Below are 14,226 nucleotides of genomic sequence, written 5' to 3'. Positions count from 1 at the left end.
GGAATTAAAGAAAAAGAAATATTGTTCTAGAACGTGTAAAATTAGCACCGGCTCCCACGTTTTTTAACACAATTATGAATAAAGGTCAAACAAATAAATCGAATTTAAAAAGCGGAAACTGGAAAGTGATTATGGAAGTCTGTTTTAGAACTCCAGCACATTCCATCGCAAACTGGAAAATGAAATAAAGTGCTCAATGAACCTATTCCTCCATTCCATCAGTGGAAAGAACGGAATCGAAGGTTTCACCTTGTGAAATGGAAGGAAAATTATTATATACAAGATTTTGAAATAATCGACAGAATCCTCGGTTAAACAGCCCATAGTATTAGATTCCAAACTTTGAGTTATCTTTGGATAAATTGCGGGTAATAACGTTATTTTTTAACCGAAACTCAAGAAAACCCACTCAGCATAAGAAGCAGTTTACATATGATGTACGATGCCGTATGTTTGATATGATTAACACTTCAGGAAGCAGGATAAATAAAGCAGAGAAAGAAGGGCTCCTTCTCTTTCTTTCTTCACGAGCAACATGCTTTTAAGATATCTTCAATTTCTGGGTCATCTCCCGCTTCTTTGTCCTGCTCACATGAACATATTCCACACAATGATATCAGAAAAATGTTTATATGCCATGAATATTATGTCGATTGACGCTATTTGCTGTTAAGCTAACAAGTAGCAAAGAATATCATACCTTGTGAAGGTATGAGATGTTATTTTTACCCGGGCCTGCAACTATAATTCCTCCTTGTTTCCTGCCACAATCTCAAAAGTAGAGAAAATGTTAAGAGAATTCAGCTATGCACCAAAGGGTAAACATGGAGAAATGATTTAGAATCTGTTAGAAAAACTAGGAAATATATCTCATAATATATCTATTGTATTTCAGAATGTCTTGGAAGATGTAGTAAGATTAATTTAACAAGGGAGAGTCTAGTATATCATAACACACCATATGAGCGATATAGACTAGAAATCTGGAAAAAACAGCATAAGATAATTTATTTACATACCAGCCTCCTCTGGTAACAGTATCCTTTTCAAATGAAAGCTTCCAATCTTGTCGATAACCTTCCCTATAAAGCTGTATTATCTTAAGACCTGCCTGCAGTGTAACAGCTGAAATTGACATGGAATATTCTTTGTGCAATTAACAAAAACCTCAATAGATAAATATGCCATTCGGCCACTGGTGATTTATGCATTATTTTTAATAAAAGATCTGGAGGCGTGTGACTTACATTGGGGGTAAATGTGGTTAAAACTCCAGAAACAAATTGTAAGGCCTCATATGACGAGTGTGTGGGGTCTGCATAGATTTCTAGAAGAGGTAACAGAGTCATGTCAAAGTGCTGCTATGAGATGTATAAATTACGAAACTTATAACAAGCCTAAGGTTATCTGCAAAGCACCTCCTTGAAATTTTGATTGCTCTGCAAAGGATTTGGCCTGTACCAACATATGGTATTAGCAACACATTCCAGAACATTCAGATGATAAGAGAAAGAAGAAATTAATACTTGGGAGTCTTGCACTGAGAATTATATCTATTGGACATTAGTGGTTCCACTTAAAATACAAACCAGACTCCAATTGAAGAAGATAACCGAGGAAGAATCTTTTTTACTATAAACTGAAGCTTGTGAAAACAATGTTCTAAGAGGACTTACGCTTAATTAACCTTGCCAATAAAATGATGGATCAGTACAAGAAAATTCAGCATCCAAAGAAGAAAATAAAATCTAACCCCACAGACCTGATTAAAAAGTACAGACATTCACCATAATTTCTTCTGATATACCTGATCAATGCTCCCAGGTCCAATCAACACAAGTGCCACACCAGATGCATCCATTATATCCTGTTGGCAGAACATATCCATGTTATTAGGCATGCAAATCTTGGTGAAATAGAAATATTTAAATGTTACCACTAAACATTTCTCATGAAATGTGATTCCTCAAGCCAAAACTTTCCATTGCAAACTATATTTTAGAAAAATGACTCATGCTTTGACCTTCCACCTCATGGTAAGGATATTTTCAGTCAGAACTAGTGAAGCAAAATATAGATTACACCAAAAGGAAGCTATCCAAAGTTCAAACATTTATCACATGAAAGGGAACAAAAACCATGAATCATGTTTGAATCAGCATTTTGAATAAAGATGGATATCTAGTGCATACTATAAACTCAAAAGCAAAGAACCAAAATAAACTTCTAAGACTCGGTTCTAAAAGCAACCTCCTAACTTCTGGCAGTAATCAAACGAGTCTTCAGTTACGGTGGAAGCTTATTGGAACATAAAACAATTGACAAAAACAGGAGAAAAGAGAAATAAAATAGCAGAAAACTTTACCTTCTTGGATGCAAGATAATCAGCTCTTTTGCGGCACAACACGCACCTGCAAATTTACAGATAAAAAGGAGCACAAATTATTGTTCAGCAACTGATAAACAGGAGTTACCACATATAAAAACTTATGTTGTGTAAATATGATAAAAATCACCCAAAGTGGCGTGCAAAGGCCACAACGGCTTTCCTATCTTTCCACAAGTCAGAAATTGGAATCCTGTTTCCTTCCAAATCAAACACTTTTACAGAATCCAGAGAACTTGTGGTATCGTCACTCAACACGGGAGACTCTACTCCTGTTCGCATACACCCATTGAAACAGTTAACCTTCAAGAGTTTGAGTGAGATACATGCATATCTATTTTACAATTTACGCTGTCAACTAATTAGAACTTGTTATAGACTATAAAGAAATTATTACAAGATTTACAGGACTATATATTCAAACAGACAGTGCATTCTAATTAAATTAATCTCATATTGGTCGATGATATATATATATATATATATATATATATATATATATATATATATATATATATATATATATATATATATATTCAGCAGTTTCAGTGCAATCAAAATTGACAAATGGCTTCTTCAGAACGGGAAAATGTATGATCTTTTTAGATGCTATTTCAGAAACTTATCTTTTTTCTTTACTTCAGAAAGGGAAAAGAGTAAAGATTGAGACAAAACTTGCCTGCAGTGGCAGAAGCAAAGGGTGTGGTCGTTGCATGATTTTGAGTTGTTAAGAGTTTGGGAAGATTCTTGGAATATATTGGAAGGTTTTGGTGCAGTGAAAGGGTGGGATGAAGATGCAAGCAACAGTGACTTGTGATTCTGTTAAGGTGAAGAGAATTTGACACAAGAGTTGCAGAAAGAGAGCATGCCATGGAACACGGTCTCAGGAAGCAGAACAACAATTGAAGACTTTTCCTTCTTTCTATTTGTCCCTCGTTGCATAGCAAAGTGAAAATAACTTATTGGTTCAAGTGAGAGAAACAACTAACGTGGCATGTTCTGTGGCTCAATCAAACATATGGACACAAATCATTTGTCTAATAAGAAATTCACAATTTTAATCTTTTTTGTATTTTCTTAACAAGTTATCCATTTAGTTACTAGTATAAGAAAAATGATAGATTATATAATGATTACTAGTGTAAAATATATAATTTTCAAAAGATTAAAAGATAAAAGGTTAATTCTTTTTATCCACGTGTCAATTTTTTGCAAGATAAATAATTAGGACAAACCATTTAGATCCCAGTAATACGCGTATCTTCTAAATATTTCTCCCAAATTTATTTCTTAATAAAATATCGAGTGACAATTTCATATATATTAAACATATTATTTTTATAATAACTATCTTAAAAAAATCATACAAATATTTTAATTAATAATTTTTACACTAACCGTATATGTAAGATTTTTTATTCTCAAAATATCATTTTTCATTATTTTTAAGAAGAAATTATTATGTATCCGACTTTTTGTTATTGTAAAAAGTATTAACAATTAATAGTTTCATATAAAATCAATTAGTTCAATCAATAATATTTTTAAAAGTACAATTCTATTTTCTAAAAATATTCTAAAAATATTTTTTAATAATTTGATTAATTAATTTTTTTTATATTTTTAATATTTTTATACAATCATATATTTTTTATGTATTAATTTTATTAAAAGATCTAAATTTTTTAATTTTTTGGGCAAACATTCTTTTTCTTTAAGTTATTTTTTAATAATTTGATTCACAAATTTAGCCCTAATATTTTTACTATTTTTTTTAACTTTTTAATTTGGTGTTTTTTAATTTTTTAAATAATTTATTATTAACTATTTTTTTATATTGTTTAAATAACTTGTTTATTAAATATTTTAATGATTTAAACTTTTTTACATCTAAAAAATCAAGTTATTAAAAATTACCTAAAAAAACAAATATTTACACATAAATTTAAAATATTTAATTTTTTAAATCAAATAATTAGAAAAAACATTTTAAGATTTAAAAGATCATAAAAAAAATTAAATTATTAAAATAAATATCTTAATTAAAAAATATGTGATTATAAAAATTAATTAAACAAATTATTAGAAATAGTTTAAAAAATATTGGTGTATCAAAATTTTAGAAAATGCAAAATAGTTAAAAAAAATTGAAATGAGCAAAATAGAATTCGTGTTCCTCCTGGGACTTCTATAAAAATAAAAAATAATGTAAGAAATAGAAGTTGTATGTTATGAATATGACTTATTTCAAAGGCCATTATCAATATAAAAATAAAAATACCAAATTCGTTAAAAGATAAATATCACTTTAGTTAAATTAAAAATATAAGGAAAATATAAGGAAGTAGTCAGCATTATGCACGATTTCAATGTGTTTTTTTTTTTGTATTTAATTAAAGTTGAAGTTATTGTTCATCTTAATGACTTTATTATTAACACCAAAATCATGAGTACAAGAGTTATCAAGACTTGTTCCTATTTGTAAATTTTCAGAAAGAAATCTCATATTCGTAATTTTGGAAATAAATAAATAAACATTTGTCATAGTAAAAAAAAAACCTAACAGAACAAACACAATTTACCTAAAATTTAAAAAGAAAATAAGTTATTTAAGAAAAAGAAAGATAGGGTAAACAGTTGGAGAAAAAGAAAGAAAAGAAGAAAAGAAATTTATTTAAGAAGGATGCATTGCTGAGTGCGCAATCAGCGTTGTAAAGAATACCGCTGCGTTCTTGTGCCTCTAGCTGGGTTTCCAATGGCGGCCATAACCCGCCTCGTAAAGCGCACCCCCTACCTCCCTTGCGCGGCGCGATTCCTGTCTCACGCGCCGCCGGAGAAGGAGAGGAATGTCCAGTGGGTGTTCCTGGGGTGTCCCGGCGTTGGAAAAGGCACCTACGCCAGCCGGCTTTGCAATCTCCTTGGCGTTCCTCATATCGCTACCGGCGATCTCGTCCGTAGCGAGCTCGCCTCCAACGGCCCCCTTTCTTCCCAGGTCTCAACCTCTCTCTGGGGATTTCAAAACCCTTTTATCGATTTCGTTGACCTTGAATTTCTGAGTTGATGTGTTATGTCACGCGTTGTGAAACCTAAATCTAATGCGTTAGTGTGAAATGATGTTAAGAATCTATGCTTTTGTTAGTTACAATCACAGTAGTGATGTCATTGCTCATTGAGAAAACAGTGATGTTATTATGTGACCCTTTGGTCCTAGGTTGTGCATTCTGGTATTAACTAACTTTGGAATTCGATGCACTCAGTTGGCTGAATTGAGATCCAAAGGTTGTGGCTCGTCCCCTTTCAGTGATGTTGTTTTTGAGAAACATATGGTTATGATAGTGCAAACTCAGGGATATTAAATTGAGTCACGCTTTGAGTGGATCTGAATTATTTTTTTTGGGCTTCTTATTGTTACAACTTGCAAGACTGGAAACTGAATACTTGTGGCATATTTTTGTTGTTGGTTAACTTTATTTTGACAATCTGAGCCGCGATCTATGAAATTTAAATAGTTTATTTTGTTAGTTTCTTGCATTCGCCTCTTTGACAGTGGTGAAGGATTATTCTGTTGTTGGGATTGGATATATGCTATTTATTTTACTAGGTTATAAGTAAAGTTCGCCTTCTTGTCTTCTGAATCCGTGAATTTTGAGTCTTGGTTTCTTCTCATTTTTATTTTCCATGTTTTTAAGCATACAGGTATGAGCTTTGTTTACTATTATTGATCTCTTTTTTGAGGTTTTAATTATACATACCTTTGGTGGTTTTGATTTCAATGCATCATGTGGTGTACCCTATTTTTTATCTGTTTATTGGAAGCTGTTGGGTATGAATTGAAGATAACACGGCTTTAACTTCTAAAGTAGCCTAGTTTTTGACCAAATAAATTGTAGGAGGGTAGTATATTTATTTTTTATCTACCCAGCCATCTATTTTACTTTTTGATTTTCTATTTTTGGTCTTTTTACAGCTATCAGAAATTGTTAATCAAGGTAAATTGGTGTCCGATGAAATCATCATGAGTCTATTGTCGAAGAGGCTGGCTGATGGGGAAGCAAAAGGTGAATCGGGATTTATTCTTGATGGGTTTCCACGAACAATAAAGCAAGCGGTGAGTATTACGTCTTTATATTGATTACCTTATGTGCTTGTAGTAGCCAAACAATGGCTATATTTTCTGTCCTCCCCATACTTTGTTAACAACAACAATGCAATAAAAACGTGCTTAACATCTGTGTGAACAGGAAATATTGGAAGGAGTGACTGACATTGACTTGGTAGTCAATCTGAAGATCCAAGAAGAAGCACTGCTTGCCAAATGCCTTGGTAGAAGAATTTGCAATCAATGTGGAGGAAATTTTAATGTTGCTTCCATCAGCATTAAGGGTGAGAATGGGCGCCCAGGAATGGTCATGGCTCCACTTCTTCCTCCTGCACATTGTATGTCAAAGCTCGTTACACGTTCAGATGATACTGAAGAAGTGGTCAAAGAAAGGCTTCGAATATACAGTGAAAAGGTATTTGTGTTATTATTTCGTTAAATTTCCCAATTCATTTGTATTAATTTTATAACTATCATGCTTGCAGAGTCAGCCTGTGGAAGAATTTTACCGTAGCAGAGGAAAACTGTTGGCGTTTGATTTGCCAGGAGGGATCCCAGAATCTTGGCCTAAGTTGCTACAAGCTCTTAATCTTTACGATTATGAGGAGAAGCAATCCGTTGCTGCATAAGATATAAAATCATACCACACAAATGAGTATTTCATTCTTTGCATGCATGTATGTATTGCATGCTTTAAATTTTGCAGATATAGAACCAAAGAGGTGTTCAAATCTGATATAACCTCTTCCCGGTTGGGAATTCACTATTTTAATTCAGTTAATAATGACAATGGTTTTTATGCTTTTTAATGGGTTCAGCAACAGTTAATTCCTATAGAATTGCTGACTGGTTAGGATTTAGCAATAAGCTTCAGTAAGATTGGCTCATAATTACTGTGTTGTAACTGAAATATGAAATACGAATGAATTAATGCTGTTGTACTAATTTCTTCTTTGCCTCCCGATTTCACAATTCCCACTCATGTTTCCTTGGTTGACTCTGTTTTGGATTATATTATGGTGATTCAAATCATAGGAGTTCTCTTTTATTGTTAACAGGAATTCGCATTTCATATATCTGATAGTGTTTGGATTAAAGCTTTGTTTTTCATCAATATTATCTAAATGGTATCAGTTTGTAGAAATACTCAATGATTCTGTCATACTAGTCCTCTTGGTACATCGCAGCTGGCCGAGCTGGTCGTCATAGTGTTTGCGAGCCAGTAAGTTTAATCAGCTGCTACATTAAGAGAGGGCACGGTACCAGCTCTTAACTGCTCGAGTTTTTGTGGTGCAAGATAGATCGTGCCCTGCATTTTATTCCAACAATCAAGAGTTCCTTTTTTGTTCCACCTTTTATTTTTGGACAAAACATAATTGCATTTTCTCGTGTTTTAGTCATGTTTTTCGAACAAAATTATTGTTTTGGAAATTCCAATTATAGTTTTCATCTAAGGTCTGAATGAGTGTAATTTTAGTGAAATTTTAATTATGATAACTGTGTTGAAGTTGTCTCCCTTTTTTACTAGGCCCGAGTTTCATTGCGTTGGCAATGGACATATAACCCTGTTGAAGTTTTCCAGTACACACTAACGTTTAATTTTATAAAGTTCTGAGAACTGAATATTAGTTGTAAAAGGTTTTGTTAAATGATGTAAACAAAAACGAGAATGTTTCTGTACTCGGATTTAAACATATAACTAATGATAAATCATCATGGAAGACTTTTATAATAGCTATAGTATGTCACTGGCTCGACACAGTTAACTCTATCAACAATCTTAGCTGTCATCTTATCCACGTTTCTCCTCAATGTCTTCTTCAACCTCCAAAACAATCACTTTCACCTCTAACCCTATTTCGAAATAGACTAAAAATCAACCGTCACTACATGCTAAGGCGTAACTATATGTTAGTCCTAAGATTGATAAGATATCTTACATAAACGTCAACCGAAAGCGGAAGAAGAGATTATTTAACGTGTGTTTGGATTTTGTACCAGTTAAACTGAAGGTGAACCTAACAATTTTCTTCCTTTAATTCAATTTTACAAAATCGAAGGACGATGTTTGTACTTATTTATTTATATACTATAAGTTAGTATTTTTAATCGAAATGAACTTTCCACCAGAACAAAAGCAAAAAGACAGCGTAGAGAAGGTAAATACTTTTAGAAACCAGTACTTACTTCGCCCTACTACTGTATAGAGAGAGAGAGAACAAAATTAACACAATTTTATTTGGACTCACTTTCTGCATTACAATAAAAATATTCAACCTTTTCACTAAGAATTTATACAACACCATAAAGTTGGGGCCATTTGAAAAGAAAGATTAGTGGTGAGAAAATGGAAGGAAAGTTTTACACTTGCATGTTTGACAGTAATTTGAAGTGAATAAAGTAGGTTGTGTTGTGCAATTGGAGGCAGAAAATGGGGTATTGGGATCCTCTTTGATTTGTGCAGTCACATGCAAGCGACAAAACATGCAATGCTTATGTACTCATAGTATAGCATTACTTTCTGAACATAATTAGGAAAAAAACAAACACTAATAAACTAGTTTTCTGAAATCATGTTCAACATATAATGGTATATCACCTTTTGCTTTTCTTCCAGTCTATTATTAGAACTCATGAGTCAAGTTGAATATGCCAAAACAAAACTTTCATATCAAAACTTTTGGGTTCGCTGCGTCATTGCCAATCAATTACATTCAATGAATACGTCCTCTTATAACATTTTGCAACAGCCAAAAGATTGGTTTCGTTGAAAATTTTATCCAATAATGTATTATAACTTTAACTATTTATTTTTATCAAGATTTCTATTCTTTGGAAAATTTTGAGATAAGTGTTGATGTTACAAGTTTCAACAACTAGTATAGTTAAATAATGAGACTTACGTTAAATAATTCTGTGAGGCACCTTGGCTTTTCTCGTACAATTTTCAATGCAATTGGATCAACAAAAGTATAAGCATGATATCTGAAATCACACTTTTCAAACCATTGATGAATTAAAATTATTGATAAAAATATTTTTAATCTTCTGAAACTTAGTTAAATTAGTTTTAATTTTTAAGAGAATATACATTTTCTCCAGTTTTAAAATGTTATTTAATTACGTTCGTAAAAAAATATTTAAATTAGTGGATGAAAAATAATATGTTTTAAAATATTTAAAATAAACATAGATAGTTTTAAAAAAATTGAAACCAAAACTTGAAAATTTGTAGTAAGACAAAAAAAATAAAATAAAATTGTGGGACATACACAGCTAACACTCGGACGCGTTCACTTTCCGTCTCATCTAACGTTCAATGCCCTCAACTAACTCTCAAACCCAATGCTATGTGTAAACCCTAATTTTGATTCCAAACAAATCATCTTTCATCACTCTTTCATAATCTAATTTTATTATATGATTATTATCTCTTAATCACCTTTACCAATAAAAACATATATAATAAACTTAAACACACACACACACACATATAGTATATTTTAATTTAATTTGTTCATATTCAGTTATTTTTCATTGACAAAAACTTATATTCTACTCTTAAATTTAGTATACAACAGAAAAATAATAATGCCTTAAAAAAAATTCTTCTAGTACTTTGAGATGCACAATTATCAATGATATGGTCAAAGTTACTGTTTCCGACATATCTTCTCAACAGAAAAGGAATTATTCAACTTTTTCTTGTAACTATAAAAATTTCCAGTAAGTTTTTATTAAATTTAATTGTCAAAGAAATTATTTCCGCGACTAAAGCTACATAAACCTGATTAATATTTTCTTAAAGTAACTTAAACGTAAGGATAACAAAATCAATTGACCAGTTGTAACTTTGAAATAATCATTATTAATTTCTTTGCAATACCATTATTTCAATTATATATTCATGTGGTGATATATATATATATATATATATATATATATATATATATATATATATATATATATATATATATATATATATATATATATATATATATAATTAGTAAATATTAAGTCTGTTATTTCAGCTAGTATCTAAATAATTGTATGAAATGCACTAAATGGATGTGTGTTAAGGTTATTTAGATTGTTGAGGTTACATATTTTGGATGGTATGTTGAGTTATTTTATGATTTGTAGTATTTATATGAACTTATAATTAAAAATGAAAAGTACTTAGTTCACTTATTATCTAAATTGTGTAAATTAATACATGAATTGATGAGGAGTTGAGAGTGAGTTTCAGCACCCCATACATATTTGTGTATGTATAGTTATTTACATAATGAACTTGCCTTGTTTTATAGAAGTAGTATTATTTATTATTTTTTATCTTGTATTCTCTTGAGTTTATGCTCACTTGTTAATTTATTGTTTTAAAAATAATTAGATGTAGTACGTTGAATTATTGGTATGATTGAATTATATATTTATCTTAATTTTGATATAATTTACCCTTCTTTCTTTTTGTTTGTAATGTGAGATTTATTGTAATTATACTTTATACATGAGTTGCATGAGAGATCAGTGTAAGAATATTAAGGAAAGTTTATATATAAACTTACTTTTCTAATTCATGTTATATTTAATTTTCATACTTAATGTTTGATGTAACTTGATCTCATGGCTTGATTTGTGGTTATTGAGGTATTAAGAAATATTTCATAAATCTAGTAATACAATTTGATTTATTAGTAATTTTTGAATTTTGAATTTAATGCATGTTTTACTTGTTGAAGATTCAAGGGATTAGAACTTGATGAGTAATCATAAGTTCAAAGGTACTAGGAATAAGATTTGAGTATAATTATAAGTCGATATTAACATGCAATTGAAATTGGGATAATTGTGAATGCATGACAATGAGGTGAATGAAATTTAGTCTTTAAAAAAAAGTAAACACACTATGTTAAAATTGCTTGCACACCAACTATTTGATAAAAATACAAAAAAAAAGTTTCTTGTGTTTTTATGAATAATGTTGTCTAATTGAGTTGTAAATTAGGTGAATTGTCAAGTGTTGCAGAAGTCTTTTGGATGAAAACAATATTTATCATGTGTTATCCTCTCCTCCTCCTTCTCTCTTTTTTTTTCATGTTCTTCTTCTCACCCATCTTTTCTTAATATAAAAAAAAAATCACATCAAAATTTGGCAGGAAATTTACAACTCATTTTGTTGTGGATTAACATAAGGAAATATTTGTCAATAATAAGAATCACAAATTACTAACTAAATTTACTAACTAAATGCACCATGAAATATAAAACCAACAAAAATAGTCATTTGGAATACAAATTCTAATTTACTAATGGACCTTACTAATAAATTTTATCGACGAATTGGTTACTAATAGAAATATTTATCGGTAATTAAATTCCAAAATTTGTCAGTAAAATCCAACTGTAAATTTGGCTTTATCAATAGTAAATTTGTCGATAATTAAATTTTTTTTGTAGTAAATTACATAAAATGATAAAAGAAAAATTAATGTAACAATAATTTAAAATAAGAAATAAGAAAATACATTTAAATAAAATTTATCATATAAACTCATTTAAATAAAAAATAACTTTTTTTAAATAGAGAAAACATATTTTAAATTTCAAAAATAAATTACACAATAATATTCTTATTTAGAAACACAAATTTAATCTATATAACAACAAAAAATCACCAAAATCACATACAAATGCACTAAGATTTTTAACGTGGAAAACCCTTCAAAGCAAAAGTATAAAACTACAAGTTGTCCAAATCAAAGAAATAGCTCTTTTATGATAATTAAAGAATACAAATTAATCTTAATCAACTGCACAAAGTAATGCTATAACATCTAACCAAAAAGTAGAGCAACAAGTTTGCAAATAAAGAACAATGAAGATAAAAAACCTATATACACAATTGTAGTGCAAACTGAATTTCTCCAAATTCAGACCTCGTGTCAGAGATATGAACAATCATAATGAAGAATAGGATGTCCTGAACATGTCAAATTTTCAACATGATCTATAATGCCAATTTTACAATAAAAACTTAGTGAAATACGTGAACAAATGTTTTCCTCTTCCTCTCTCTCAATATGTTAGGCTTTTAAGTGGATTCTAACTCAACTTTTTTTGTCTCTGAATTACTTTCTAGTTCCCTCTCCACTAGGTTAAGTGAGACATGGACTTCTCAATTTTTGGGTCTTTTCTCCACATAGGAAGAGAGTCCAATATTCAAGACCCAACAAATCTCTCTCTCACAACTGTGGTGATAACCACCAAATAGATGATCTCACAACAAACTTCAAATTTTCCTCTTGGCAATTCTTTAGTCATTATATCAACACCATTGTCATTTGTATGAACCTTTTCCAACTCCAATAACTTAGCATCCAAAGCATCATGTATCCAATAATACCTCACATCAATATGTTTGGATCTAGAATGGAAAGTTGGATTCTTACCGAGATGGATAACACTCTAACTATCAACAAATAATGGATAGTTATCTTGCACAAAGCCAAGCTCTTGTAATAATTTCTTCAGTCATAACAACTCCCTGCATGCTCCAATAATGACAATGAACTTTGCCTCTATAGTAGACAATGTTACATACCTTTACAATCTTGATTGCTAAGCCACAACTCCCCTACAAACTTAATCAAATAGCCTGAAGTAGACTTCCTTGAATCAATGTTTCTAGCCATATCTAAATCTGAATAGCCCACCAAATTAAGCTTATCATCTCCAAAACAAAGTTTAATATCAACAGTACCATGAAGATATCTTAAAATTCATTTCACAAAATTCCAATGCTTTCTATCTGGGTTTGACAAAAAATCGTTTGCCTATACCAACAACATGTGCAATATCTAATCTCGTGCACACCATTGCATACATCAAACTGCCCATTGTAGATGCATAAGAAACTCTGCTCATATATGCCTTCTCAGTTTCATTTAAGGGACTCTATGTAACACTTAGTTTAAAATGAGTAGTAAGAGGAGTGCTCACTACTTTCACATTTTCCATTTACAATCTCCACAACACCCTTCTAATAGTGTTTTTGTGACAACCAAAACTTCTTTTTCTTTTCTCTCTCGAACGATTCTTATTCAAATAATTTTGTTTAACAACTCCTATTTTTTTCATGAAAAATGACTCACCGAATTACTTCTTCAACCTATTAATTTTTGAAACATATTTCCTAATAATAATAATAACATATAATAATAGAATAATAAAATCATCATAAAAACTTTTAGCAAAAGACAATAATAACACATCCTAAAAGTCTTTAAAATATCAAAGGTTTAGACAATAATATAGTTTTTTTTGTTCCACTATTATATGATCTCATTGTTTTCAGATTTTCAATAAGATCTAATTTTTTTAATCATAACAATTAGTTATTTACTTATATTGAAAAACATAATAATAAAAATAATGACGCGTACGTTACCCAATATGTAAATGATAGATCAATATATTACACGTTTGCCATGCTATTATAGTTTTAGTCACGTTTTCTTAAATTCATAAATATTCTTAAAAAAGAAAACCTAATTAAAAACTTTAAAATAGCGAAAAGAATTGTCAAGTAAATAATATATTTTATGTTATTTATTTAGTGTAGTGTGGACAAGATGAAAGTGAGCGAAAGAATCCAACAACAGGATGTTATGAGATAAAAGAGAAAAAAAAAACATTGGGATCGATATATTTATTAACTCATGTTCTATGCTTTCGCGCA

The 14,226-nt window shown here is 30.3% G+C and overlaps 2 protein-coding genes across 2 annotated transcripts; one reads left to right on the top strand and one right to left on the bottom strand.

Moving 5' to 3' along the window:
• Positions 1 to 292: 292 nt before the first annotated feature.
• Positions 293 to 3,331, bottom strand: LOC108329071 (thioredoxin-like protein AAED1, chloroplastic). The gene is made up of 9 exons (XM_017563069.2): positions 3,066 to 3,331; positions 2,517 to 2,658; positions 2,366 to 2,411; positions 1,808 to 1,867; positions 1,419 to 1,455; positions 1,248 to 1,327; positions 1,020 to 1,111; positions 701 to 761; positions 293 to 584 (listed from the first exon to the last, which is right to left on the bottom strand). Exons 1-9 carry the CDS (start codon positions 3,256 to 3,258, stop codon positions 525 to 527), a joined length of 771 nt encoding a protein of 256 aa, XP_017418558.1. The 5' UTR covers positions 3,259 to 3,331; the 3' UTR covers positions 293 to 524.
• Positions 3,332 to 5,024: 1,693 nt separating this feature from the next.
• On the top strand, positions 5,025 to 7,430 carry LOC108327754 (adenylate kinase 1, chloroplastic). Its single transcript, XM_017561450.2, has 4 exons — positions 5,025 to 5,378; positions 6,354 to 6,494; positions 6,628 to 6,900; positions 6,971 to 7,430. The coding sequence occupies exons 1-4, from the start codon at positions 5,142 to 5,144 to the stop codon at positions 7,112 to 7,114; spliced, it is 795 nt and encodes a 264-aa protein (XP_017416939.1). The 5' UTR covers positions 5,025 to 5,141; the 3' UTR covers positions 7,115 to 7,430.
• Positions 7,431 to 14,226: the final 6,796 nt, after the last annotated feature.

This window comes from Vigna angularis, chromosome 2 (assembly GCF_016808095.1).
Source record: "Vigna angularis cultivar LongXiaoDou No.4 chromosome 2, ASM1680809v1, whole genome shotgun sequence".
Lineage (NCBI taxonomy): Eukaryota > Viridiplantae > Streptophyta > Magnoliopsida > Fabales > Fabaceae > Vigna > Vigna angularis.
The sequence above is the reverse complement of the archived record's forward strand: the minus strand, read 5'-3'. Positions and strand labels throughout refer to the sequence as shown.